General features: G+C 35.6%; 1 protein-coding gene across 2 annotated transcripts in view; it reads left to right on the plus strand.

The window, feature by feature from the left end:
- The window catches only part of GRM8 (glutamate metabotropic receptor 8), a 306,821-nt gene that overhangs the window by 241,833 nt on the left and 37,135 nt on the right, over positions 1 to 27,853 (plus strand). For both annotated transcript variants that reach the window (XM_054280971.1, XM_054280962.1), the window contains exon 8: positions 21,464 to 22,399. In XM_054280971.1, the coding sequence (XP_054136946.1) occupies positions 21,464 to 22,399 (936 nt within the window). The remainder of the gene's footprint in view (positions 1 to 21,463; positions 22,400 to 27,853) is intronic.

Genomic DNA, 27,853 nt, shown 5'->3' on the forward strand with positions numbered 1-27,853 from the left:
TGGTCACCATTGCTGAGGGTATTGAAAAGATATGTAGATGTGGCCTTTAGGGACATGGTTCAGTGGTGGATTTGGCCATGTCAGGCCAATGGGTAGACTTGAAGATTTACATGTCTTTTCAACCTAAATGATTCTAGGGTTCTACAAATCAGATTATGATACTGACACTGGAGAATACTAATTTGAGTATTAAATTATTTTAAACACTTAAAAAATATTACTTGTTCTCTGTCAGCTGGCAGAACAAAGCATGTCCCCTCTGTTCTTGAGAAGACAGTAAAAGCTTGCACAATAGCCTGAATAAAATTCTTTATATTTTCAAGTCAGATGGGTCGTGTAGTTATCAGCTCCTTCAGATGATATTTTCAAATCATTTTATATCTGTTATTCCTCAGAGAGATTAATAAACTAGGCAAGGAAATAACTTTTCCTTTAAAAAAAGACAAAATGATGGGGGCAGGTAAATTGCCCAGGTATTTCAAATAATATAAGAGGATGGAAATGTATTTCATAAAAGACAAGTTTGAATTCTAATAACTTCTGATTTAGTTAAAACATAGGGATGATGAATTGCTGCAATAAAAATATTCCTTGAATATAAAGGGAGACTTAGGTGTTTTTCTACATGAATAACTAGGATTTGTATTGTCCCTGATTACTTCATAGCAGAAGGAATAAAAAACCCATCTTTAGATGGTGTTTTTAACTGCTGTCTTAATCTCTTTTGCAAGTTTTGGGGTAGTTAGATTCCATTTGTGCATGGAACTATATTGGGGTTGAAAATTGCTGTCCTAACAAAATTCAGAGGAATATATTACATAGATTTGTATGACAAATAGGCATCAAGGTTTAATTTCAGAAATTTTTGGGTCCAAGGTACTTTCTGGAAGAAGATGTCTTCATGTAAAGAGAGAAGAAGAAAAATGAATTTAATCTCTTTCTTTATTAGATATGCAATATCCTTGTGTTAGCTGTTTGGGTACCTCTGCAAATACCAGTGTTGCTTTGCTGAAGGCTGATGAGAAGGGCAACAGTGTGAATTGTTGAGTAGATACACCAAAGCAAGTTTGTGCAGTGAATTCAATAAAACCACAAAAAAGGTTTCAAATATCTCTGGTTTTCCATGTGAGAGGTTCCTGATGAAGAGTTACAAAGACAGTGTAGTAAATATTTACAAATTATTCCCCTGTTCAGACTATTTTGCAATAATTATCTGAGTGCTATCCACAATAACACATATGATAGCTCCCCATTTTCATCCACAGCTGTTAAACCACTATAGCATATCTACAATTTAATATCTGTAACTACTTGTCAGGGACTCAATTATTTAGTTATTCTGTCCAAATAGAAAAAAAGCCTACCAAAAGAAGCCATGTGTTGCAGATTGTGTGGCAGTGTTATTTCCCTTCACTAACATGATATCTGTGTGTTGGAGGGCATGAAAGGAAAAAAAATGGTTAAACAAGTTTAATATTAAACATTAATATCTGGAAAAGACTACAGTTAGATTCTTATCATAGCTATTATGAATACATTTGAGATTTTGATAATTGCTACATTTTTCTGAAAAGTTAGTATTTATTAATTCAAAAACTGATACACACATTTTGCACAAATGCTAGTACTAACATAACAGTTATATAGTAACATCAAAAAAGATGCTGAAAATTTTGCTTCAATTGTAGTTTCTTTATGATCTGTCCTTTTTAATGTCCCCCTAGACTTCTAAATTTTTCATTAAGCCTGTAGTTTTTCAGTCCCATTATTTCTGCCTCATGTATATGTACTCGAGGGAACACTGAAATATGATTGGATTGATGGGTACTCATACTACTGAAACCACATCGTGCTAACCACATTGACCACAAATCTAACTGGAAAGGTTTTATCTAAGCATGCCCTCATTAACTCTCATTAGTTAAGGATGTGTTGAAGGTTGTTTGGCTCTCTTTTCTCACCCCCACGAGGTCACGTGCTGGATGCATTTGGTTTTTCCAGCTCTCAGGCAGGCTCTGTCAGTATGTGGAGTTGTGAAGATACGGGTGTGTTGCCATCTTATCACAGGGGTTCCATACTGTTGTCTCCTTATCACAAAAGTTTCACTCCTTCTTGGTGTTTCTCATGGGTGCCTCCTCAGAGCACTAACTCTTTCTTCTCCACAAAGTAGCCAACTGACTCCAATTCCCTTTTCAACCAGCCAACCCACTCTTTTATAGCACTCTTCTTCTCATTGGTTACAGCTGTGGCTTGTTAAAGTCAGGCCTGCTCCTAATCTTTGATAATTGGCCCAGCTGCAACTCCTTAGGGGTGAGATTACTTTCTACACTATCTTTATTTTCTTATATTCTGTCCCCATACACGGGTGGGCTGGCACAGTGCCCTGCAGTGCCAGGTTGTGCTCCCAGCCTTGTGTGAGGGCCCTGCTCTCGCTCCACCACCCCCTGCTCTGCTGCAGAGCCCCTGCTCAGCCGGGCCAGGATGGGAGCAGGCACACAGGGCTGGCTCCTCCTGCACCCTCACTGAACTCTTAGCAGGTCCTGATGGCAGTTATGACAGATGATGATCTGCTGTGGCAAAGCTGCTGCCTCCTCTCACTAGACAAAATATATTAAAACCAAGCCATCTTTCTGAATGATTGTCAATACTCCAGATCATCATATTGCAAATTAGGAAGTGCTTTTGATTGCCAATGAATCATAGGGAACACAGTGGATGTTTTCATTAGTTTCTGTGAAAACATCTATATTTATTGAAAGTGAAGCAGCATTAAGATGGCAGAATAATTTTTACCCTGCTGCTCTTTAAAGGAGATGCTTTTAAAATACAATACTTTCCCCCCTGTACCCTTTTTCCTCTAGTTTACTTTTAATGAAGATACATGTAACTATGATTTTTAGTGAATATTTGTAAGTTAGATATCCTCTGTAGATACCTCTACCCTGGTTTTTACAGATATTTCTTCCTCAAATTGTGCAGAACATGTTGTAGCTATGATGTGTTTATGATGATGTTCATCTATGCAGCTGTTATTGCGCTTCAGAAAATTTAACGTTTTTATTATTCTGTTCATTTTCCCTGTCAGAAAAATAAATCTTGAAAGTATCAGGTTTTTAGTACAGTTCAACCCTTGGAAAAATTATTGTAAGGCAAACTAGAACATATCTTCCATCTAAATAATTTAATTGAAAGGTTTCCCTTTTCTATTTCTGATTTCCTCATTCCCTCTACTTTTCAAGTTTCCTTTTCCTTAAGATGCTCTTTGCTAATTTAGATCATATTTTGGCTGCAGGTTTTTGTCTGGGCTGTGTCTTCTCACCTGGTAGCCAGCCCCAGTCTGTCTCTGGCCACCACCCTCAGAATTCAGGGTTGCTCTGCAGATGTCTCTGGCTCCTTAAAGTTTCACTGACTCTGCAGGGTCCTTGTCAAGCTTCAGACTTGTTCCTTTCTTGTTGCAGTGCTGGTTTCCCTTTGGGCAGAAAGGGGCTGGATAAAGACTCTGCATCACACTCCCTGAGGGGCTCTTTCTCAGCAGGCTTCACCAGCTGCAGGGACCCTTCCAGCTCTGGTGCTGGCTTCTTCAAGGAGACTTCAGTAGCATTAATGCTCTCCTTTAGGCTAACTGACCTTTTACATTTCCTCTGAAGCAACTATATCTTCCAGATACAGGCACTTCATGACTACTGATCAGTCCTACTCTTGTAATTCTTACAAAATAAATGCATGACAATGCTGATACAGTAGATAAATTAAATCAAGAAACACTAACCATCTTCCAAATTAAAATTTTTGCATGATTATTGAGTTTGAATAAGGTATCTCAGTCTTTGACAGACACAAAGAAACTCTGAAATCAAATATTTAGAAATGTCCAACAATAATCTCAAATAACCTGACTGTCTGATGAATTTGACCATGTAAATTTAGACCCGTTTTAGTAAAGTCCTTTTACTCTCCAAGGTTTCCTGACTTTAGGTGATCCTAATATACTGGAAACAACCAGACCTTTTAAACTTTTAGTATGATTTTAAAGGAAGAAAAGAAATACCTGCCTTAGAACTTCTGCTCATTGATGATACATTAACTGTCAGTGTTTTCTGTTTACTTTCATAATTTTCTTTATCAGTAGAAAAAAGATAACTTAATTTTCAGGGAAGTCTGATAGTTAAAATGCTTTCTTCCAAAAAAAAATTTCTGGTTTATATGAATAAAAATTCAGGCAAAGGTAGCTTTTCTGCAAAAGTTATGTTTTATTCATATTGCAACAGCATTTTGCATACCAGGTCACACGTAAAAGTTCTCTACAGATGTGTGGGTTTAGCAAATTTGAGCTCTCAACCATGTAATATCTGTACAAGTAAAGTTGTTAGAAACAAGCTTGCTTTTCTTTGCACTTATAATTTGAATCAAGTTCTTTCTATGATTAATAATGAATTCACCCTTAGAAACTGTGTTCTGTATTGCATGTGCTGTTATAAGGGCTAGACTAGACCCACATATTGACTGATGGTTTATGTCAGTGGCAGTAGATGGAAATAGTTCCAGTCCTAAAGTTTTGATAATCACTTCCTGAGTTCCTTTCCTTAGAAACTCATTCAGTTTGTTTTGGTTAATTTCTTTTTTTCTCTGAACATTTGTTTTAAAATCCTCTAAAAGCATTTTAAAATGCTCTGTTTTTAAAGCTAAGTACCAGTTGGAAACAGAAAAGTTGAAAGAATTTTAAAATCTAATAATTGACTTAAAAAAAAAAACCCACATATTTTAAAATACAATTTGAAACGATATAAGATTACATTTCAAGGTTATACATTGTTTCTATCTACCAAAATCTATGTTGAAAGACTCCATTAAGAAAGAAATATGTAGATCTTAATCCATATTCCAAGTTAGTGATTTTGATCTTCTGATGAGTCTTCAGGCAGACACAATTATGGGTGATTTCAAAATCACACATTTAGCACAGATGCAGTTAAAATGCTGGAGTGGATGTCAACTTACATGATACTATTCCTTAAGAAAAATCCAAAGCATGCAAAAACCCTGCATGTTTCCTTGGAGCTGTTTGAGGCTGGGTTGGATGGGTTCTAAGCAACCTGGTCTAGTGAAAGGTGACCCTGCTCACAGCAGAGGGGTTGGGAGTGGATGATCTTTCAGGTTGCTTTGAATACAGGCCTTTCTCTGATTCTGTGTTTCAAGTGAAAACAGTGAATTTTAAAAACAGAATTCACTTGTATTTGTTTTGTTGTTTGGTTTGGGATTTTCGTGTCTTGTTTTGTTTTTTCACTGGAGCACAAGAGTTCTGTTAAAATAAAAAAGAGATTTTACAATAACAGATTTCTAACCTTCTCTTAGAAATAATAAGATGCATAAGCTTTCACATTTGTGGAGTGTATGCACCGAGGATATAAATGACTCAGGGGCATCCATTTTTCCATAATGATTTATGAAGAAAACTATAAATTAAAATTACACTGACGTGATGAACTATCAGAGAGACAGCCATAAGCACCATCAGCCTTAAGCACAGTGATTGGTGAACTAGTAAAAATTGGGAACCTCACACTGACAGTGAGCTTCCCTTCAGGCAGCCAGATCATACAGATATTTGAATCAGTATTTGATTTCTCTTCTTTTCTAGGCCTCGTGTCTTGTATCTAATACTGAAGGAATCCATCAACACTGAAATTAGTCAATTATTTTTGAAAGTTACAGATTCAAAATCCATTAGTTCCCTTTCTTGTGACATGGTAAAAGAAAATGACTCAAAAAACTTCTGATGTTTTCCATAACTGCATTAAATAAGTTTTAAGCTTTGCTGTAGGCCACTGTATTTCATTAAAGAAGTCAGAAAGCCTCTTCTTTTCCTGTGGTAGCTATTATATAATTGATAGATGTTTTTAAAATGCTGAACCTAAGCTCTGTGTTTAACAAAAGAACACAGTACAGGGAAATACACAACAAAAGCACTTAGTGCTGAATATGATTATATCTATAAACAAAATATGACAATCACATGGCCTGCAGGGTGTTCTTCTGCCTGCATGTAATAAGGCAGTAGAGTTCAAACTTTCACTCTAACAAACCCATGTCATCTGACTGAAAATTTTTGATCCCAGGTTAAAAATAAAACTAAAGGAGGCAAGCAAAAATGTTTTAGGTTCTTCTATTCTTCTCAAAATTGTACTGCTATCTTTCTTTATTCTACATAAGGCTGAAAATAGAAGAGACTGCTATGGTTTTTAGACTAGTAAGTTTTCACAAAACTAGTCTTGATCTTAGCACTGGTCAAGTAGTATGACTCAGGATTTATTCTTCCCTACTGTTCGTTTCTTAGGTCAATATGAAAATTGTGTCTGCTAAGGACCAATTCTAGATTAAAAAGATAAGTCAACAGTTGGCTACTGTAAATGAGAAGTGCATACAAGACAAAAAAACACAAGAAACAATGAATAAAATTGGGATTTTATGCTATTGAAAAGTTATGGGTTGTATTGATATAAAAAGCTTTGTAATGGGGTAGAAATAGGCTGAATACAGATGTTAAAAGAGCATTAAATGATTTTCAGAAGTGCCCATATTAGACAGAAACTATTTCAGACATAACTGAAAATCAAAACAGAACCTACATTCAAGAGCCAATGACCTTAGAAGAACTGAAGGAGAATGACAACTTGTCTTCCTTCTGAAGTGTTTTTTACTTTGATCCTAATAGTCTTTTCCCCTCAATGAAATAGACTTCTTGACTGATTTTCTATAGAAAAACAACAACAAAAAAAAACCCCCAAAAAATAAAATGGATAAAAGATAGCTGCTGGGAAAATGTCCTGAAATTTGATAACCATTTTTTCTTCATTAGAATGATAGGAAATTTCCAGTGAAACAGTCTCTGCTTGAGAGTTAGGATGAATAGTGACTTTTTTCTCACCTTGTCAGGGTGAGTGAAAGTCAGGTTCCTCAAATGAAGCATGAAGTTGCAGTTGTATGTTTGGCTGTGAATTTGTCACAGGATTCTCGACTGGGTGGTAGATATTTTATAGCTTTTTGTGTTCATCCTTTGTAAAAGTGGTATGATTAGAATGAATTGTTCTTTGAATAGCCATAACCAACAGGACCAAGAGTATTCCTGTTTTTTCAACAAACTGGAAAGAAATGACAAGCATAGAACTTATCTTTTAAAATATTCTTTTCTCTTTCACAGTAAAAAAAGTGAGCAGTGATAGAACAATAAAAATTCAGGAGCTTTTGAATGAATTTCCAGAGAGTTTTGCATTCATACAGAGGACTATAGAGCAGGGTTAGCTACTCCCCTGGTACAAGCTAATGTGAGTTTTAGCATTGACACCACCCTGAAATTTACATATGTCTTGTAATTTGAAAATTGAACTGCCCTTTAAAGCTTGAAGCAAATTGTTTAAAAGTCCTTAAAAGCAAAAATTGCAGATTAAATGATTAAATTAATTATTGCTCATTTGTGTTACATAATGGAAGTCTACCACAAAATTAACAATCATTAAATGGAAAATGAAAAAGGCCTTCAATAGTTATTATATGATGAAAGAGAATAACCAGCAGTTAGCAGAACACTACTGTATGATTATTTTTTTTCTGTTTGCTTTGTTGCAATTCTCTTCATCTTGCACTAATATTATTTTAATTACTTTAGGATAGTAATCTAATATTTATCCAGGACTTTTCATCTGGATAAGCCCTCAAACACTATTAAAAAAAAATATATTTTTAAAGATAGGGAATTATTTTCTGAATATCCAAAATGGTATCACTAGATTTAATGATGATATTAATACATCTTACCACAGGAAATCAAGAATGCATAGCTAATTTAATTGTAACTTCAGCTTACAGTAAACAAATTTAGTGTTGAATATGTCAATAAAATATGCTTGAAATGACTGGGTCAAAGAAGGAGGATTGCAGTGCCCTTTCTGGTAACTGCAGGAATTGAAGTGAGCTCCCCTTTTATGGAAAACTTAGGCATAAGGCTAAGCAATAGCTTTGGAATGGCTAACTGATTTGCATCACCAGAAGCCATTACAGCAAGGAACTCCTAGACTTGTGATGTAATTGATCTGTTCTCTCTTCTGCGGTGCTGTGAGCTCCTTAGCAGAACTGTGACTTCTGTCTGAAAAGTAAAGTAGCTGGAGAGAGTCCAGCTGCAAGCAATTACAATGATCAGCCATCTAAAATATGCCTTTAGGGAAAGATTGAGCAGAGTAGGGTTGTTTAGTCTGAAGAAAACTGCATTGAGGGGGGCTGTGTTAATCTCTTCCAATACAGAAGGGATTATTCAGAAAAAGAACTATGTTAGACATAGTTAATTTGGCCATTAGAAGTAGTAGATTTGAGTTACAGTGAGAGATATCTAATGCAGACATGCTAGAAGATTCTAAGGATGAGGATAATTAAGTACTGGGCTGCCCTGGGCTATGTGGAGCAGGTGAGCTGTAAATACTGATTTTGCACAGTGATTCTAAGATGGGGTCATCACTTCTAAAGTTTTCTGGCTTTCATTTGTTTGGTGGATTTGATCTTCTAATAATCCCCTCAGAGGCAATGTCCTGTATCTCTTGAGCAAATGCTGGGAGGCATAGAAGCAACTGGACTCCTATACTTGGTTTTGTGCCGAATACAAGACTGTCTTTAGCAGTCTTTGGCAAGAGCTCTAAAAGAAAGCCATGAAAGATTTATGGAGTTATAAACCTGGTTATTTATTTAGGATTTTCTTTTGCTTCAGATCGTGCATCACTTTACTGGTTAAGGACAACTTGTCTACCTGTTTTCCATTCTCATATAAGACTTCAATTTGGACTTCTTTTTTTACATGCTAGATGCTTAATATATCCCAAATTGATTTAAGTTCCCTTATGTGGGAAACAGTTTATTATTGCGGCAGTGCTGATTTCTTTTACTTAGACCTTCTTTCCCTAACACTTAGAGAAGCATTTTCACTGCAAACAAAAGCAATTTACCATACAATATTTAAAATGCATCATTAATTATGCAAGACATAGGAAAAGTAGGATCATTACAATTTCTTGTTTACTTTTTTCTTGTAAATATTTTCCTAAATAGGTATTCTGTAAAATCGCAAAAGACAGCCTAAAGAACTTAGCTGCCAAGAGAGTACATTGGCATTTTTCTATTTTCCTATTTATTTAGCCTAGTTATGATATTTTTATTTGTTCTCAAAATAGTTAGTACCTGAAATCTGCCTTTGCGTTATAGAAGACAGCAAAAGGGATCTCAAGAGACTCTCTAGCCCTTGGATAAAGTGAACATCTTCTACAGTTATGTTGTTTTAAGGATGGAGACTTTGCAGCTTCTGAAGGCATTATCTTTCATTTTTTAGCTACTCTTATCTCTCCAAAGTGTCTTAAGAATACCTAACTTTACTCCTTCTTGCTATAATTTAAGCTTATTTTATTCAGTGTACATCGTGCACATCCTCATCCTTTTCATGTATTTGAGGACTGTTGTTGTACCTCCTAGGCTATGTTATTTCTTCAGGCTATACAAGAGGAATTTGTTCAATTTAGTCACACAGATCGTGTTTTCTAGACGTGCTTCTGATCTTTGCAGCTTTCCTCTGGACTCCCCATTTGATTCTCCTTCAAAGGGAAACACAATGACCTCGCCTTCAGAAAGTGTTCTGACTGCAGTCTCACTAGTGCAGAGTACAGGAGAAACATAATTTCATGTAGCCATGATGGAGAGTAGAGGGGGAAGACTGTTGTATCTATCTGCATTTATCTGGCATTTGCCCCTTTTGCAACAGGACAACATTGGTTCAATATATCACAATCTACTAGAGCCCTGGGATCTCTTTTTCTCCTGCAGAGCTGCCACCTCTGTCCTTCCTGATGCATAAGGTACTGCTAGTTGTCCCTGTTGAATGGTATGCTTCATTTTTTCAGACTCTCCAGTATCATTTGAAATAAATATTCTGACCTTCAGCATGGCTTCAGCCTTTCCCAGTGTTACTGCCCAAATCTGATCACCCTATACTCTATTTTATGATCCAGACAAAATGAGTGGTTATTACAAATATTGAATAATAGCAGACTAACCACAGACCACACCCAGTGCCATCCCTTCCCTTCTGACAGTAAATCAACTACAAATTTATCTTTCCTCAGCTTTCTGATATAATTTGCACCTAGCCCTTAGGGGCTAAATATGTTTCACTAGGTTGCTTGTGACTGAGAGTGTAATTTGAGATGTTGTCAAAAATCCTTCTAATGTTAAGATAAATGACACCTGGCTGCTTGTCTCTCATCCACATTGCCTGTTACCCTCTCGCTGAAGGAAATGTGACAGCCCATTGATGACAGATCCCTTTTGGCTGTTACTTGTCTTGTTTGTTTTCTATCTGTTTTTGAAATGTGTTTGTTTATTTCTTTCAGGATTTTTCTTGGAATCCAAGTCAAAATGAATGATTGATAATTCCCTGGCTTCTTCATTCCCTCCCTTTTCAGCATGTAAGCACTAGGTTTCCCATTTTCAAATTCTCCATATTTTCCCCTTAAAGTCTCAAGAGCTTGCTATCTACTCAGTTCTGTAAATATTATAAAATAAATCCCAATATTTTTAGTCCATAGGAAACCCTCTCACTTTCATTTTGAAAATCCTCACCCGTATTTCTTTAGTAAGACGTATTTTTGGGTTTGGTTTGTTTCTTCCCCCCCTGAATAAACATGATGTGTGGCACTTTCTCTAGTTTAAACTTCTTCCTTGTGCTTATTTTTGTTCCTTCCAGATCACTAGGTCTCTCTGCAGAATTTTAAATTTAATTATTGACTCTTCATTCTAAGCAACAGCACTAACTTGGCAGTGAAAGCTCTTCTCCTGCTGCTGGAAATGTCAGTATAAAATACAGTCTGTTTTCTGCCTGTTCAGAGTTAGTTCAGACTTTCACACTTTTTGTGTATGTGGTCTTACTTCCTGTCTGGAACTGTGTTATAAGGGCTAGTGTGATTTCTTTTGTTTATGTAGTGCTAAAAATTCAAAGTCTTTATCATGAAAAGATCTGACTCTTCATGAAGAGGAGCTGGAAAATAAGATATGTGTCATTGAAGTGGGAAACCATTTTTAAGTACTGTTCTGGGGTTTAGAGTTTGATATGTTTCAGAGTATAATGTACTACAGCTTTTCTTTCCTAAAAACAGGTTGGACAAATGTGTCAGGAACAGTTTAGGTATATAGTGCCTCTTTTTTTTCAGGCAAGTAAATAAATTTGATCCTTGTATTTCAGCTGAGTTTGTCTGTTCCTCTGTCAGAGTCAATGAAGGTTGCTGAAGTGAAGGCAATGTTTCCCAAAATTTTGAGTGCTTCGCTTTGCTAAAACATTTTTTAGAAACTAAGATGCACAGGATATTTCAGCTCTGTTTTATGTTACTCTTTGAGAGGTCACTGGTGAAGACAATGCCTTCATGCTGTCTGTCTTATGCTTGGATGAAAGCTCAGTAAATAGATACAAAATTGCCCTGGTTTCCTCTTTCTGTTGCCTCCTTAAGAATCTTTTTTGACAAAATTTCCTCAAAAAACCCCTGTTCAAGGTGGCTGATCATGCTGATCTGTGTTGCCTTAATAGTTTTAGGGTGGTCTGTTCTCTATTCTTCCAATACTCTGCTCTCCTTTATCTTATAGTTTGACTGTAAATTCTTTGGGATTGAGACCATAATTTTTTCTTGTAGATTTGTATAGCCCTTAGTGCAATTGACATCTTGGTCTGTGAGCAGAGCAGGAATAAAAAGAATACATTATCTGTGTTAGTATTAATTGTAAAAAAGGGTTGTGCAGGATGGAATCTGGGACCATTCATTTTTCTGTTTCATGCACACAGCGCCTTTTGCTCTGATCAAGAAATAGGAGGTAGATTAAACCATTTAAAAATAGTGGGGGAGGATTAAAACCTAAACAAACTTATCAGCATCTTTTTCTTCACATTCAACTGAGGCTTTTTGTGATTGGCTGAATTCTATTTTAAAAATAATTAAATATTAAAGATAAAAACTGTGACAGGTCATCCCCTTAAGAAATAGTAACTTGTTGGCATTGTGGTACTAAACTTTCTGGGCTGAACTAAATCGGCTGAAGGTTTAGCCCAGTACATTTGTTTCACAGCCCATCCTGAAGGCGTTTGGGGACAACAGCTCTTTGTTTTGATAAACTCACCTTTAATCAATACAATAATTAAAATCATGTCATGGCGAATATTTTTCATGAAACAAATGGGATTTATGAAATGATATAGTCTTAAAATTTAAAAAAAGAATCTGTATTAAATTCAAATGGCAACTGTGCTGAACCCCTTGTGTTCCTTTTGTCTATGCTGAGTTGTGAAGTGAGGAAGAATCTGGGGACCATTGAGTTTGAAAGGAACCTGACACAGATTGGAGGGAAACACAGTAGCTATGGAGCACTGGGCTGGGGACAAGCCAGCCCTAATTTAGATAACTGTAGCTAAAATAACTGGATTTGGTAGGAAGCATGTTTGTTGTGGGTATTAAAACTTTCATCAAGAAATGCAGCTAAGCTATTAGACTAGTGATGGGCCTTGGGAAGAATGAAGAAGATTCTCTAGGCACAAGAAAGTGATGTTAAAAAACTCTTTGCAAGAACCATGCTCCTTTTCTTTTCTCAAAACACTAAATTTTTAAGGTATGCTTGTAGGCCATTTCTTCATGATCAACTGCAGGAAGTAAAAAAGTACTTCAAGCACTATGGTTCACATAGCCTTAGTACTAGAGATGAGCAGAACCAATCAGTTGATAAAACGAAAATGTGATGGTGGAAGATCTCCTCTCAAAAGCCCATTTATTTCAAAATCTAAATCTGACAAGTTTTGGGGGAATTTAGTTAGTTTGTTTTTAATTTGAGTGTTTGTGAACACAGAATCACAGAATCATGTAAGCTGATTGAAAAAACCCTTGAGATCATGAAGTCCAACCTATGACACAACACCATCTTGTCAACTAGACCATGGCACTTAATGCCACATCCAGTCTTTTCTTAAACACCTCTTAAATTACATATGAAAAATTATGACCCAGTCTGTTTTTGGTAGTGCATAATGACTTCAATCCCTGTGTGTACATCATGAGTTTTATTTATAAATGCTCATAAAATTCTCTTAAAGTGCATGTCAGGGACATGTAAGGGCAGCAGGGCCCTCTAGGTAAGGATATGCAAGAGAGATTGTCTATGTGAAAGTGGTCTGCATAAAGAATAACTTTGGAAACCTGATTTTCAGTCTCATACATTGGTACTAATTATATGTTTTAAAAATATAGAAAGTAGATCACTGAAAGAGCTTTCAAAAAATCTGAAGTCTGCCAATGTCACCTAGAATGGGATGTTTCTGTGGTGGTGTGTTTTGGTTTGTTGGGCTTCTTTGATTTGGTTGAGGGTAATTTTTTCTCCTTTGTAAATAAAGAGGCTATCTTCAGAAGCAAGTGCTTGAAAATTAATTGTGGTCTATGCTTTCAGTAAAGAAAAAAAATAAATTGCATGTGTTGAATAGAAGTGCCTACTAGATTTCTGTAAAATTCCATTTGGTGGTTACACAGTGCAGTAACAGTAGTTCTTTATTTGACGACCTGCTAATCATGCACTTTGTGTTGTCTACTCCCCAAGGCATTTGAGAGTAAAATTATGTTTTCCAATTATTACATCCATATTAATGTTTCTTGTTTGGCAAATAGAAGAAGTTATTACACTACAGCTCCTCCTACCTTTGTACCAAGTATCTGCTGGGGCCAGCAATTCTGAAAGAATCAAAAGAAACCAAATCATGGGAGGACTAAAGTATAAGTAAAAACAAAACAAAAACAAACAAACAAAAAAATCCTGAACCAAAACAAGCCAAGAACAGCTAAAAAGAAAAAAATAAAGTAGATCCCAAGCCATATAAAGGCTAGCAGTTTAAGACTGCATAGTACTAATAAACACTCTCTGTATATTGTGATACCATGGCATGATTATTCCCCATTTTAGGGTATCACAGTGTGCTCCTCTATGTAAGTATTCAGCAGGCATTAGTAATTACATGACTTAATTATATGGGTTGGTTTCTTTGAGGTAAAATTACTATATCAGCGCACTAAATAACATATTTGCATTAATAAAGCAAGGCAAGTATTTAAACTTCTCTATTTATGAACATAAGAATCTTTTTATTTTTAATAGCATTATTTTAAATTTTTATGTATTACCTTAGAGCATCCTTCCCTATAAGTATTTTTCTCTAACTGAGAATGACTTGTTAACGTGTTCAGAACAATAAAAATGCATTCTCTTTATTTTAGTAATTCCAGAGATTGGTGATATTGCAGTTCTGAAAACGGAAGATAACAAGAAAGATTATGACATGCTGAGAAAGCACAGAACTATGATGATATTTTTGGTATTGGTTCTTTGAAAATATACTGCTCAGTTTTAAAATTAAAAGTTGACTTAGTCAAATTTTCTAAACTATAATTGTTGGGCAAAAAAACCTTCTAAACCTGAGAGATGGACATCACTAACTCCCCCATGCTGAAATTTTTACCCACATTTTCAAATAAAGTGTCTCCACTCTTGTCTGCATTACAGCTTCTCTCCAGTGGACTGAAAGGTTGAGATTCAAGAAGGTTAAATAATTTGTCCATGACTCAGACTGTATCAGAGCCATATAGGCTGTGTCTTGGCTTAGAGACCAAAGCTGCACCACTAACAATATTTCCTTCCTTCCTTCCTTCCTTCCTTCCTTCCTTCCTTCCTTCCTTCCTTCCTTCCTTCCTTCCTTCCTTCCTTATATCACATTTGCATAAAAATAATTATACATGTAAATATTAAAACAAAAATTATATTAAATTTAATTGTTTTTCCTTCAAGAAAGCTGTGAGAGAGGTAACTGGTTTCCCTAGGGAGAAATTTGGGCAGGTGAACTTACAGTTAGCAGAAGTCAGCTTCCATCTGGATTCTTTCAACAACCTGTACTTCTGATCCTAAAGAAAAAGAGAAAAAATTATTTGCCTTGTAGTATTTCAGCCTGATCCTTTCATACTCATCAAGCTTCTCAGACTCCTCAAACTGATATTAGACTGCATTAGTTTTCAACCAGTACATGGTAAAACCAAATATATAATTCCATGTTCTTTGCAGAACTCTTGGAATATCAATGCCTAAAATTAATGAAAATGACATCTCAGTTGTTAGAAAAAACATCTGTATAGGGTGAATGATATAAATAATTTACAGCAATTATGGAAAATTTGGAAATGATAGTGATCTTATACTGGCATGGCAATCTGGAGTAGTTTTCTGTTTTGTTTCTTTTGTTTTATTTTAATATAAACAATATTTTTTGTCATTGATTATTGCCCTTCTGTACATGCCTGCTTAAATAGTTGTTTGTATACCCAGCTTTTCTCTAATGGGATAAGTCTATCTGGCAGACAGAATGCAATTATCATTATATTTAGACTCAAAATGAATTTGTTTAGTTGAACCAGTTCAGTTTAATTTTGGGTTTTAATGGTTTGGATGACTTGATTGGGCAAGGTACATTAAAGACTTTAACTTTTACTGTGAGAATAGATATATAAGACAAATTTAAAATCCAAACACTGGATGAAATTCCCTTAATTCTCTCTCTTGCTATACTTCTATGATGGGCCTTTTTGGTCAGAAGGTAAATACTCTCAGGAATTTGAGATAGAAATTAGAAAAATCCTAGTGATATTGGAGGTGTTATTTCAGTTCTTTGTCATTGTTATAGCTGAGAATCTCAGTATCTATTAAAAGTCCCATGAATTTATATATAAGACTCCTGATCCTTCTGAAGGTCTTGGCTAACTGACTACAGTCTGTCTGCTCCCACAACTCTTATAATTACCATTTGCATTACTCTATCCAGAACTCACATAATTCCATTTGTTACAACAAGACAATTAAACATTCATTTTTCATTTTTTAAATGAATATCAGGCTCTAAGATTTGAAAGAAAAATGAAAATTCCTGCAAGTGATAATATAGCGTAATCAGAAACATTTAAATGTTACCCAAGCCATTACTCTGAAAAACCCTTTGAATGTTGTCCAGGTGCCTTTATATTGTTCATGGGTTGCTGAATTAAGTAACTGGTAAGTTTCTCCATGACAATTAAGAACAGGAGACAGAGTGCTATTGTACATATATATTGGACACATAATTCAGAAATTATATTTGACCTATTAGCATTTTTGATCAGTCTTCTCCAGTTGCTGTGGGCATTGCTAAATGACATTGCTAAATGAGTTGCCTGGTAATTGGAAGAATGTAGGTTCCAAAAATGTGAATATGCTATTTGTACTGTATCATGTCAATCTTGTATTCTTTTAGCCAAGTTCTCACATCATTAAGTTTTTAGCTCTATTATTAGATATTAGAGGGAATTGTGTTTGCAATGTTCATGAAGGACAGAGGTGTTTATTTGGTTTTGATATGAAATGGCATTTTGTCTGTATTTTAATGGTTTAGTGAACTGTGAATCTTAATGCTGCACATTAAAGCAAATTGCAGCCCCATCAGGCAGATATCTCATGTAGAGACGATTTTTATGTCTGTTGAAATAGCAATGAAGCCATTCTCTTTTTCTATCATGATCCATTTCATAGCAAATGAATACACGTCTTGCAGATATGCTGTCAAAGTATTTCTGATGTTTTCACGCTGGCAAGTATTGGAATAGTAGGAAATGGAACCACATCTTGGGGAAATATGAGGTATTCCATGATAGCACATTGACCAGGTATTTTCCAAATTCAGAGAAGCTACTCAAATGAAATTGAGATAATGTTTAAACCATTACTAATACTAGGTACAGGGCTGGGCTATCCCAGTCCAGCTGAGCTAGATGATATCACATAGATTTAGCAATGAACTTTGCCTTGTAGTGAACTGGATCCAGAAGACATCACATGAAAATGAGGTGACAAAATAAATCTTCCAGAAACCATGTTTACCCAAGGCTACTTAACAATCTGAGACCTGCTCAGCCTTGGTAAGCTCTGAGCAGTATAAAGAATGCTGCAGACCCAAACATTTTAATCAGTAAGAGCTGAAGAGTTGCAGAATTTAATCCTTTTTCAATGTCAAAAAGCACCTTCTTTTCTGTGCTTCTTTTGTCTGACTTTGGCCTCTTTGACAGTTTCTTTCCCCCATGACAATCTTTAGAAATGTGTGCCTAAAGTTAAGATCCCCTGAAGTTAGTTTTATAACATTTGAACTTCTGGATCACTTTAGGGCAAGTTTTCCAAAGTATTTTTGTGGTGAAAACTGCAGATGGAAGCATAGTGGGATTTTCAAAAGCACTTAAACAGACAAGGCACTTAACTCTCATTTAAATTAATTAGCTATATTGAGCAAGTTCCCCTTGGCACTTTTGAAAGTTCCATTGCTAAGTGTTTATGTCTACATAAAAAATTATGATTTTCAGAAGAGGATGAGCATCCAGCAACTCCCTTTAAAGCTTGACTATTACAGGTTTTCAGTAGCTCTGAAAATTATAATTGTCCCTTGTTTTATGTTCCTAAACGATCCTCCCTTGTTTTGTAGTTTCTTAACAGTTCCTGCTGTCATTTATTGTATAAAGTTAATCTCAGAGAAGAAGTGGGATCAATAGTACTCGCTCATAAAGAGAGAAAATTAATGACATGGGCGAATCTTCTGCGCAGGTTCAAGAAACTGGAATCTTTGATACATACAATCAGTGAAAAAACGGATAGATATTTAAGACTATTGTAATTATGTTTTGTACTTAATTTACTTATTACTTTTATATTATGCAAAAGAATAGCTCAAAAATACACTACAGGCAAAGACTGCTGCAGGTTGTGGATAGCTGGGAGTGAACCAGATGACCAGAATTAACATGAATTTCCAGTTATTAAGATCTGCATATACAGAAACCCTTAACAGACCTGTTCAAGTGTAATAAAAGCATAGTGCTCACTCTGAGGTATAGTTTCCCCTGCTCTATCTTCTAGAGTACTGTCCAAGCAGCAGTCTGAGGATATACACACATCAGCATTTTGGTTTCAATCAAGAGTCAGCTAGTGAAAGGAATCTAATTATTCCCACTTAGCACACTCACTCATTGTAGAGGGGGTCTTGGGCTAAGTGAACAGGGCTGCTTTGGGCTGAAATGAAAAAAAAAAATAAGTGCTTTCCAGAAGGACAGTTAATCTTCATTAATGAATCCCACTGAACTATGTCAAAAATAGGTCAATATAACCTTCTTCTGCAGACTCTAATTTCAAATACAGACCAATGTTATCATAAGTTCCTCAGAATTAACAATTTTGCTCTGCTGATTGGTTCTTGCTGTGGCACATTCTTTGTTAATGGAGCTAAAAACTGAGTTGTCAGATGGTTCTGTTCATAGGAGAATTCCATCTTTCCACAAATTGCCAGAGTTTTCATCCCCAAATGCCAGAATTTTCTTAGATATACAAGTATTTTGAAGCAATTTTCAATTTCAAACACTGGCCAATGTTTATTGGACTATATCTCCTCTTTCTTCTTAAATAGCAGTACAACAGTACTACTCTTTGTACTAGTACAAAACTAATGAGCAAAAACTCATAACATTTTTTTAAAGCTTTTTGATAAATCATGTAGGTCACCCTACATGTAGTTTTTTGCCTAGAAAATTAATCCAGACAATCAAGATTTTAAAACATAGGATTTAAACCTTGTAAAATCCGCCTACCCCAGCCATTCATTCTGGTTATTTTCTACATTGATTTAGAACTTTTTATGCTTTAAGATTAATTTTTGTTTGACTTTTTCTATGGCTAACCAGTCAATAGTGTTTATATTAATAGGTAATTTATTAGGAAAAATAATTCTTTATCCAGTGAGTTTTTCAACATTCATAACTTTATATAAATTTATATGCTGGAAATTATATCTTTTTTAGTTTGTATCAGATGTATCAGAGTGAAAAACATATAAATTGTTGTCAGCTATCTTCAGAACTAGGATTTATTATCAGTTGTTGCCAATGTGAGGTGTAATCTGAGACACTTTAATGTTTTGTAAACCATGAAGAGATTTTAGGCGTGTTTTTAGTCAATTAAAATACTTTCAGGGCAAAAGTATGTGAAATTTTAAATAGCTGTAAAATTAAAGGATTTTTTTTTTAATTTTTAAATTTTCTTTTTAGTAAAGTAGAAGCTCTAAAAGACAAAAGGGAATTCTCTGTACTTATCTAAGCCATCCATTCACAATACAGTAAATGTGACCTTAGGATGCTTAATGCCAAAAAACCCCCACTGTAGACTCATGGTATGAAATACTGATCTGGTATAAACTCACCTTTCTAATTCAAATGTGTTTGAAAATGGGACAGCTAAGCTTTATCCTGTCAGGCTTTCTGCTGGATGAGATATTGCCTGTCCATGCCATTCTGTCTCTGCTGGATAAGGTGGTGTTTGCTCTCCTGGTGATTCTGCATTGTGTGCTATAATCTAGCCAATATGTAGAACTGTGGTTTTCTGAGTCATCCCAAATTTATCCACAATTCTGGATTAATGACCATGGTTTACTGTTGCCCCCCATTATTGTAGTGTGTGACTAAATCACAAGATTTGTATTTATTCTCCTAGCAACAATGTGAAGGCAAATTGCCTTCACTATCATGCTGATTTCATCATAGCATGTTTTTTCTCACACCAAGTAGATGAAACAATAAGAGGTTATGTGGACTTTTAGGATTTCAGTGATTAAAACCAGGAGATTGTAAAAGAGGTGAATTTTTTCTTAGTGTACCAAGTACTCTGCTGGAGCTGTATTAAAGCTGTTTCATACAAAACTGGGTTATTCTTGTGCTTTTTAGGAAGCTAATTGCTTGAATGATTTTCTTTTCCATAGTCACCAGATGATGTATTTTGCAGAGTCATCACAATCCTTGATATAAAATCTGGTTGACTTCTGGGGATTCAGGATCCCCTCCCACTGAAATCCTCGAGTGACTCTGGGGGTTCACAGAGCTGGTTTTAAGAGTGATTCTCTGTTACTCTGTGGTCCCTTGGAGTGGAGAACATCAAAGTCCAGCACCGAAGGGGCACAGAGGAGAGCAGGAGTCTAGCTGCTTGTTGCTGCTTTATTCACCCTGAGCAGCGCTGGAACTGCTGCTCTGGCTCACTGGGGGAAGCATATAAAGCCAGCAATGCTACCCTGTGATTCCCACTCAAGTCTGTTGAAAAGTTGCTGAAAAAATAAACTTTAAAGGCCAAAATTACCCCTTTTTATAAGCTGTCCTCATTCTGTCCTCCTCCAGAGGGAACTGAAAACATTCCTGACGCCTGAAGTTTTGTTACTGCTGTTTCGCTTATGAATACAGCCTCCAAATGAAACAAAAGTGCTAAGTACTTAATAGGCAAGAACAAGGGAAGTGCTTTGTCCTTGAGTGCTCGCCAGCTCACAAAGGAGTGAAAGGTGGGGCCTGGAGAAACAAGGAGCGGTTCTGCTGCCCACCAGGGGCTCTGCTCTGCCCTCAGCTCTGGCTCACTCCCAGTGACATCTGCAGAACAGGGCTTCAATGAGGGCGGGCTAGGGACAGCTGGCACCAAGCTGAGTGATAACGTTAAGTAGGAAATTCTTCAAATCCAAGAGTTCACTCTTCAGATTTCATTTGCAGGGCGTGCAGGAAGAATAAATATGTGAATGAAAAAAGTATATTTTGCTAATGTGCTGCTGCAGGGAAAGCTGGGATTTCTAAAACAAGATTGCATTGTTATGTGCTACAAAAGGATCCCTGGACTTATTATATCAGGAGAACTAAGGCAGTAGTCATGACATCTTTTTCCATTGTTATTCAGAAAGCAGTATATGCTTATTTTAATCTTCTAGAAATGCAAACAAAATACTTTTGAGTATTTCAAGGCATCAAAGGTGGAAAAGTATAAAATATCCACTTTTGTGGAAGGGATGGCATCACAAACCATGGAACTCTGTTGTGCCAGAGCTGATGCATGGAGATTTTAATTTATTTTTTTACTGTATCAGAAATTGCTCTGAAGCTCACTCTGAAAATAGACTTATTTTGTAATTAAATGTTTGAGAACTACTGATATTTATATTTGCATGTGATTAACTTTTTACAGCACTGTATGTGAGGCTTTTTGCTTTTAAACTAGCCTGGAGTCAATAAATATCTTTACAGATGTCAATTTGGTCAGCAGTAAAGAGGTAAATAGAAACTAATGACACTCATCAAGCCTGTGGCATAAATGATTTATTGGACACAACCATTTAACACTTTTTTAAAGTCAGTGCAAGGGAAAGAAACAGGTTTCTTATTATGGTAAACTGTATTTGTGCTGTCAGCAAGTAGTGATTTATGACAAACCTGTGGCCAGGATTAGGATATTATAAATGAAGGAAAATAGAAGTCTCATTAATTTTTTATACCCACAGGTAGAAGACATGCAGTGGGCTAACAGAGAACACACTCATCCAGCATCTGTCTGCAGCCTGCCCTGTAAAGCTGGGGAGAGAAAGAAGACGGTGAAGGGAGTGCCCTGCTGCTGGCACTGCGAGCGCTGCGAGGGCTACCACTACCAGGTGGATGAATTCAACTGTGAACTCTGTCCCATCAACAAGAGGCCAAATGCCAACCGCACGGATTGCCAGCTTATCCCTATCATCAAGCTGGAGTGGCACTCTCCTTGGGCCATCGTGCCTGTCTTCATCGCTATTCTCGGGATCATCGCCACCACCTTTGTGATTGTGACATTTGTCCGCTACAACGACACGCCCATCGTCAGGGCCTCTGGGCGGGAGCTCAGCTATGTGCTCCTGACTGGCATTTTTCTCTGTTACTCCATTACTTTTTTAATGATTGCAGCTCCTGACACAGTGGTCTGCTCATTTCGAAGGATCTTTCTAGGACTCGGCATGTGTTTCAGCTATGCTGCGTTGCTCACCAAAACAAACAGGATTCACAGAATATTTGAACAAGGTAAAAAATCTGTCACAGCTCCCAAATTTATTAGTCCAGCTTCTCAGCTGGTGATCACTTTCAGCCTCATATCCTTCCAGCTTATTGGAGTCTTCATCTGGTTTGCTATCGATCCACCACATACCATTGTAGACTATGGAGAGCAGAGGACACTTGAACCAGAAAATGCCAGAGGAGTTCTCAAATGTGACATTTCAGATCTTTCTCTCATTTGTTCCCTTGGATATAGTATTCTCTTGATGGTCACATGTACTGTTTATGCTATTAAAACGAGAGGGGTTCCAGAGACCTTCAATGAAGCAAAACCTATTGGATTTACTATGTACACAACCTGCATAATTTGGTTAGCTTTTATTCCAATCTTTTTTGGTACGGCCCAATCAGCAGAGAAGGTAAGTGATTATGTGTTTACCTATCAAAACACTGCTCTTTTTCTATTTTCATCTCTCAATAATTACAGCACTAAAACATTTTCACTCTTAAAACCATCAAAATTCACAGACAATAAAGTATATGTTTCAAAAGGTAGATTTCTTATTTATTAACACAAGAAACCGATTGTGATTGTTGTGTGACTGGCATAAAACTGCTGACAATTTCTCAATATAACCTTTAATGACTGTTTCTTCTAACGTTTGTTATTGCCCTTCAGTGATGCTGTGGCCTGTTACATGAGGCACTATCAATCTTTGTTATCATCTACAGATCTGATAGAACTGGTTGCATTCCACAAGTCTAAGATCAACTTACATTTGTCAAAAATAATGAAGAAAAATGCCGGGGCAGAATGAAAAAAATTACTTTTGTCTCTGGTTGACACACAAAACTTAAAAAATTTAAAAGAAACAAAAATAGAACAGCAGGAAATGAATGGTGAATGAAGTGTGTGTAAATTCATATAGGGCATAATTCACTAATTATTATATCAATGCAAAAAGAAAACACTTTCCTGATAATTTAATAAGAAATGAAATGGTTGATGCAAACAACATCAGACATATGACTCTCCTCTGTTTCAATGGGAAGGCAGAGGTAAATGTCAACTGTGTGAGTATTTATTGAGGTGACAATGGTGAAAATGACAAGTTAGGCAGGGAAAAGGAATAATACTAGCATCAATCTTCAAAACTGCAAATATTTGACATACGGAAATTCTTAAGAAATTAAAGTTAACAGTCTTTCACATAAATTCTTGTCTTTCCTTCTAGCAGGTTTTGTATAACGTTTTCAAATATTCATTTTAATGTAATTGGAAAGGTCAGCATGTGTTCACTTATAATTGTGGAAAGGTTTGACATGTATCTAGTTTAGAGGGCGCCCTTGTCTGTGGAATTAAAGAACAGTTTTGTATATCTTGTTGGAACACTTTCTAATTCAAGCAGAAGAATTGTATGGGGCAGAGAGTGTGGCAAAAAAAAATATTTTCCTCCCTAGAAATTGAAGCAGGCTTACTGAATTGGATCAGGCTTATTTTCATGGCTTTTTGGATTAAGTTTGGGAAGTTGATGCCTTAGGTTTTGGCTTTTAGATTTTTCAGATTCTCTACTGCTTTAGTGTGTGGTTCTGTGCTTCATAATAAGGGATGGTAAAATCTCTTCACAGAGTAGCTAGACAGAACAATTCCTTTTCTAGCTGGGGACCAAGGACAACTGATCCAAATTTCAGGCCCAAGAGCATAAACAAAGTGGACTGAAGAAAGAAAAACAAGAAGAATGGGACTTCATAACCTAAAGCTATAATTGGGCAAGTAACTCCAATATGCAAATGGACTAGAACTTATAAAAGTGAGAGACCTCGTGACCAGTGGTCCATTTTGTGATCATTTTGGGTTTCAAGTTGGGTGTAGCCCTGGCTTAGCTCTTGTATTGCCCAAGGTGTATCCACTGAAGCCTTTTAATAAATACCTACTTTATTCTTTAGTTCCATTTAGCGTTCTAGGTAAACCTTGGCAAGGCATCAAAGTGAGTGCCAAGGTAATGGCTTATGACAGATAGAGTAAGTTAAAAAATACCATTTGACAGAGGAAAACATGTTTAGGTAAATTGGGTTATTTTGTATTTGTAGACTTAAGTCACAAAAATGTTTTGTTGTATAAATGTGTGGTATTTTTAACAACTTAGTGTGGTCAGGTTTATGGCAAGTACTTGAACCAAAATAATTGAGTCTTGAAACAGGAAATATTTCTCCGCTGGTAACCATGCAGCGACTTTGATTTAGACCATCAGTTCACCTTGGCTTATAGTAAAGGATGATTTGGTTTCAACCTTAAAAGACGAGATTAATTAACATCTCTTTTGCATTTCCTTTTTGAAGCCCAAGACTGAACACACAAATGATGCTAAATCCCACAACTTCTAACATTAAATTTCACTTGTTACCTGCCATTTTTTCTTTCTAAATGATTTGTTTTTCTTTCCTCTTTATGGAGAGAAAAAGTGCCAATGCAGTATCTCTGTAATTCAAATAATTCTTTCCAAAGTACTTCTTTTTTTTGCTTCAAATAGAACATGCTTCCACACAGAGTTTTACAGTCATCTTCATAACAGTTAACATATTCCATACAATTTAAATACTTCTCTGAATGGGATAAAAATGTGTAAATCTTACTGCACATATATGCATAGTCTGAATAAACTTACAGTTTCTCAGTTGATGCATAACATCATATTAGCATTTTAAAAACAAGCTAATGTGTTTGAGAATATTTTATTTGAAATTTGATATTGTGATCTTTTTGGAGGATGAAACAAATGAAAAACTTACATGGACTTTTTTTGGTGCTTACTTACATTGCCGTTATTTTAGAACGTTATTTTAGAATCCTGAAATTGTGGTTTGTTTTTTTTTTTTATGTCTTGAGCTTACTGAGAGAGAAAAGAGCAATAAAAAGCTGGGGATTTTAAAGTGTTATTTTAAAGCAATGTTTCCTTTATGAAATGTTGACAGTAATAAATTTATCATGACATTCATTACTTGCCAGGGGTACTTCCAGTTGCTAACTTTAGATACACTTCTATTTGAATAACGAGTGCTTAAAACTTTTCCAAAATGTTTTGAAGTTTTCCTAGACATTAGCAGTGCTTGCAATAATACCAGAAGTTACTAAGCATTTCTTGAAAAAGAGGTTGTACACTTAAGTATGCAATTAACACTAATTAAATAACAAACCTACTGAGCAGCTTTTATTTCACTGTCAATATCACTGTTAAACAAAAAAATGTACCATCAATGCTGAAAATAGATGTCTAGATCCAAATCTCAAAGCTCACCCTACAAAATTTACCCTTACATTTAGTGGCCTTGGGGATCAATTTAAAAGCACAGGTTTCCTAAGAGATTCTGTAAATAGTCTAGAGGAGTGTAAACATGTGGAGTCATCACATAAGTCCATAAATTGAGTGTTGGCATCAATCAAACTTCAAATATGCATGATGAAGGTAATTTAAATGAGCATAAGTACTTATCTGCAGACAGACTAGGAATCTTGATGTTAGTGCTTGCTGTGAAGCACAGGATGGGAAACTGCTCTCTTTCACTCATGAAGAATCTTGGGTCTCTAGCTGCTGAATGCAGCTGACTTAAATGTCTGAATTTGCATGCAGTGACATACACATAAGAAAAAACACAGTAAAAGTTAAGGTAACTCAATAAGATGCCATGGGAATATGTTGGTTTCTAGTCTTGACATTTGTAATATTTTTAACAGCCTTTTATAGCAAGTGCTGTTTTTTTAAAATTTGTATTATCTCAGTTTACATGTAAGTTTGAAACTAATATAAAATTGAGAAAACTACTGTATATGATTGAAGCAATTATACAGATATATATATATATATATCTATAGACAGAGATAACTAAAAAAATGTTAAAGTACCAAATCCAAAATAACCTGGCATAATTCAAGCTTGGGGGCCTGCATTGATCTCCACATTTACTCATTAGTCCTTATTTTCAAGCAATAATATAAATAGCAGAATATAAATGCCCTATGGTACTAAACACGCTATTTTGAGGTTGTAGTTCTTACAGATGTCCTGCAGAGAAAATATGAACATTTACTTTAGGTTATGTGTGATTTTTTTTTTTTTTGTCTAGTTCATGATTTTGTCCATTCATGTCCATGCCTGTTTTGACAACTCATGCTTCATGAAAAGAACCTACTACAAAAAAATAAAATTTTTCGAGTTTGTCATTAAACTGAATGACTAATGGCCTCCTAAGACATAAATCACAAATTTTCTAACACATTAATGTCAGTGAAGTGTTTTAGAGGCAAAGGAGAGAAATTCTGTGAGAAAGCATTCTGTGAATATAGCTTTTCTCTATGTCATGCACATGTATATAGCCAAACACTGGAAGTACTGGAATCATCTAGGATAGAGATGTCTGAAATGTCATAATGACCAGAATGCCACTGAAAACTATGTTGAATAGCTGAGTGATTAAAACAGGTGTTTGAATTCCTGTGTACAATTAATTTAAAATGGCAGATTGCACTAAAACCTTCTGAGGATAGATGGCTGTCTGAAGCGCAACTCTATCCAATAAACTGCACTTTGTAAATTCCCTTCCTTTTAGCATTTTTGACAGGTGGATAAATCATGTTTATCCACAGATTATTATCACACATCATTATTATCAGAAATAATTTATTATATTAATCTGGAGATACTTTGCTTGGATGAGAAGATGAATACTTGTTCCCCATACTGTGTATGAAGAGATGTTTCACTTTCTGCTAAAGCAAGGCCATAAAAACACTGAATAATATCTTCCATCTCCTCCAACTGGAAGCAATTACAAGGTGTGATCTAACAAGGCAGATAAATTTTAATGTGTTTTCAATTATTCTGACAACTCTGACCTCTCTTTTCATAACTGCAATATAGAAAAATTGCAATTTTATAACAGAAATTTTCTCATAAGTTATTATCCTTATGATCTTACTATTCCAGCTCTTTCCATGCTGTATTTATTGTTCAGTGGATCTTATACTTATATCCATCTTTGTTAGTAACACTTAAAGAAGTTAGAAACAATACCAAAAGTATTCCACTATTAATTTGACTTGTAAATTACTGCTGTAATTGTCAAGACAAAGAAATTCAGTTCTCAGTGGGAGGAAGAGCTAGTTCCATCAGAGTAGTAATACATGTTCATTAGTTTAAAGAAAACAACTACTATTGCTAGTTCAGGTAGAGACTTCTTGCTTCCCCCATATTTATAAAAAAGATATGGAAATAATCTTTTGTGTGTGTTTACATTATGAATTCTTGACTAAATATATTCCTGTGACTGCAAGAAAACAGCATCTCAATGATTCCTCAGACTGTATTAATGAGGGGCACAGCACTGAGCTTGTTCTTCACCTCAAAGCATTCTCTTCTAATCCTGATTGTATGTGGAGATCTAGCTCTGCAGGTAGTCTGTGCAATGCACATCATAGGAAAAGGTCCAGAAAAGCAACTTATAAATTTAGCATTTCTTTCATTTCATGAATAATTTTTGGCTTGATTAAACTGGAATCTCTGCTGCCAACACTGTGCATAGCATGAGGATTAATCTGAGGGATATTTGAAACTGTTTCTCATTTTCCTTATTACAGGAGCAGAAGTTAGAAGAGTGCTGAAGTGATACATTCCACATTCAGCAGTGTATCATTGTTCTAAACTCAATTTCTGTGCTCCTAATGGTTTTTTATTCCGGTTTTTTAGAATATGGGAGTACTTGCAAGATTATAAAAAAGCTATCAATACTTGAATTTTTGCATGTCTAAAGTACAAGATTCATAAGGAGCAATTCAGGAAACTGGACTTGTTTAGCTTGTTTCTACAGCTTTCTGTAGC

This window comes from Melozone crissalis, unplaced genomic scaffold (genome assembly GCF_028551555.1).
Source record: "Melozone crissalis strain CALT ecotype California unplaced genomic scaffold, PUWL_Pcris_2 ptg000004l_1, whole genome shotgun sequence".
Lineage (NCBI taxonomy): Eukaryota > Metazoa > Chordata > Aves > Passeriformes > Passerellidae > Melozone > Melozone crissalis.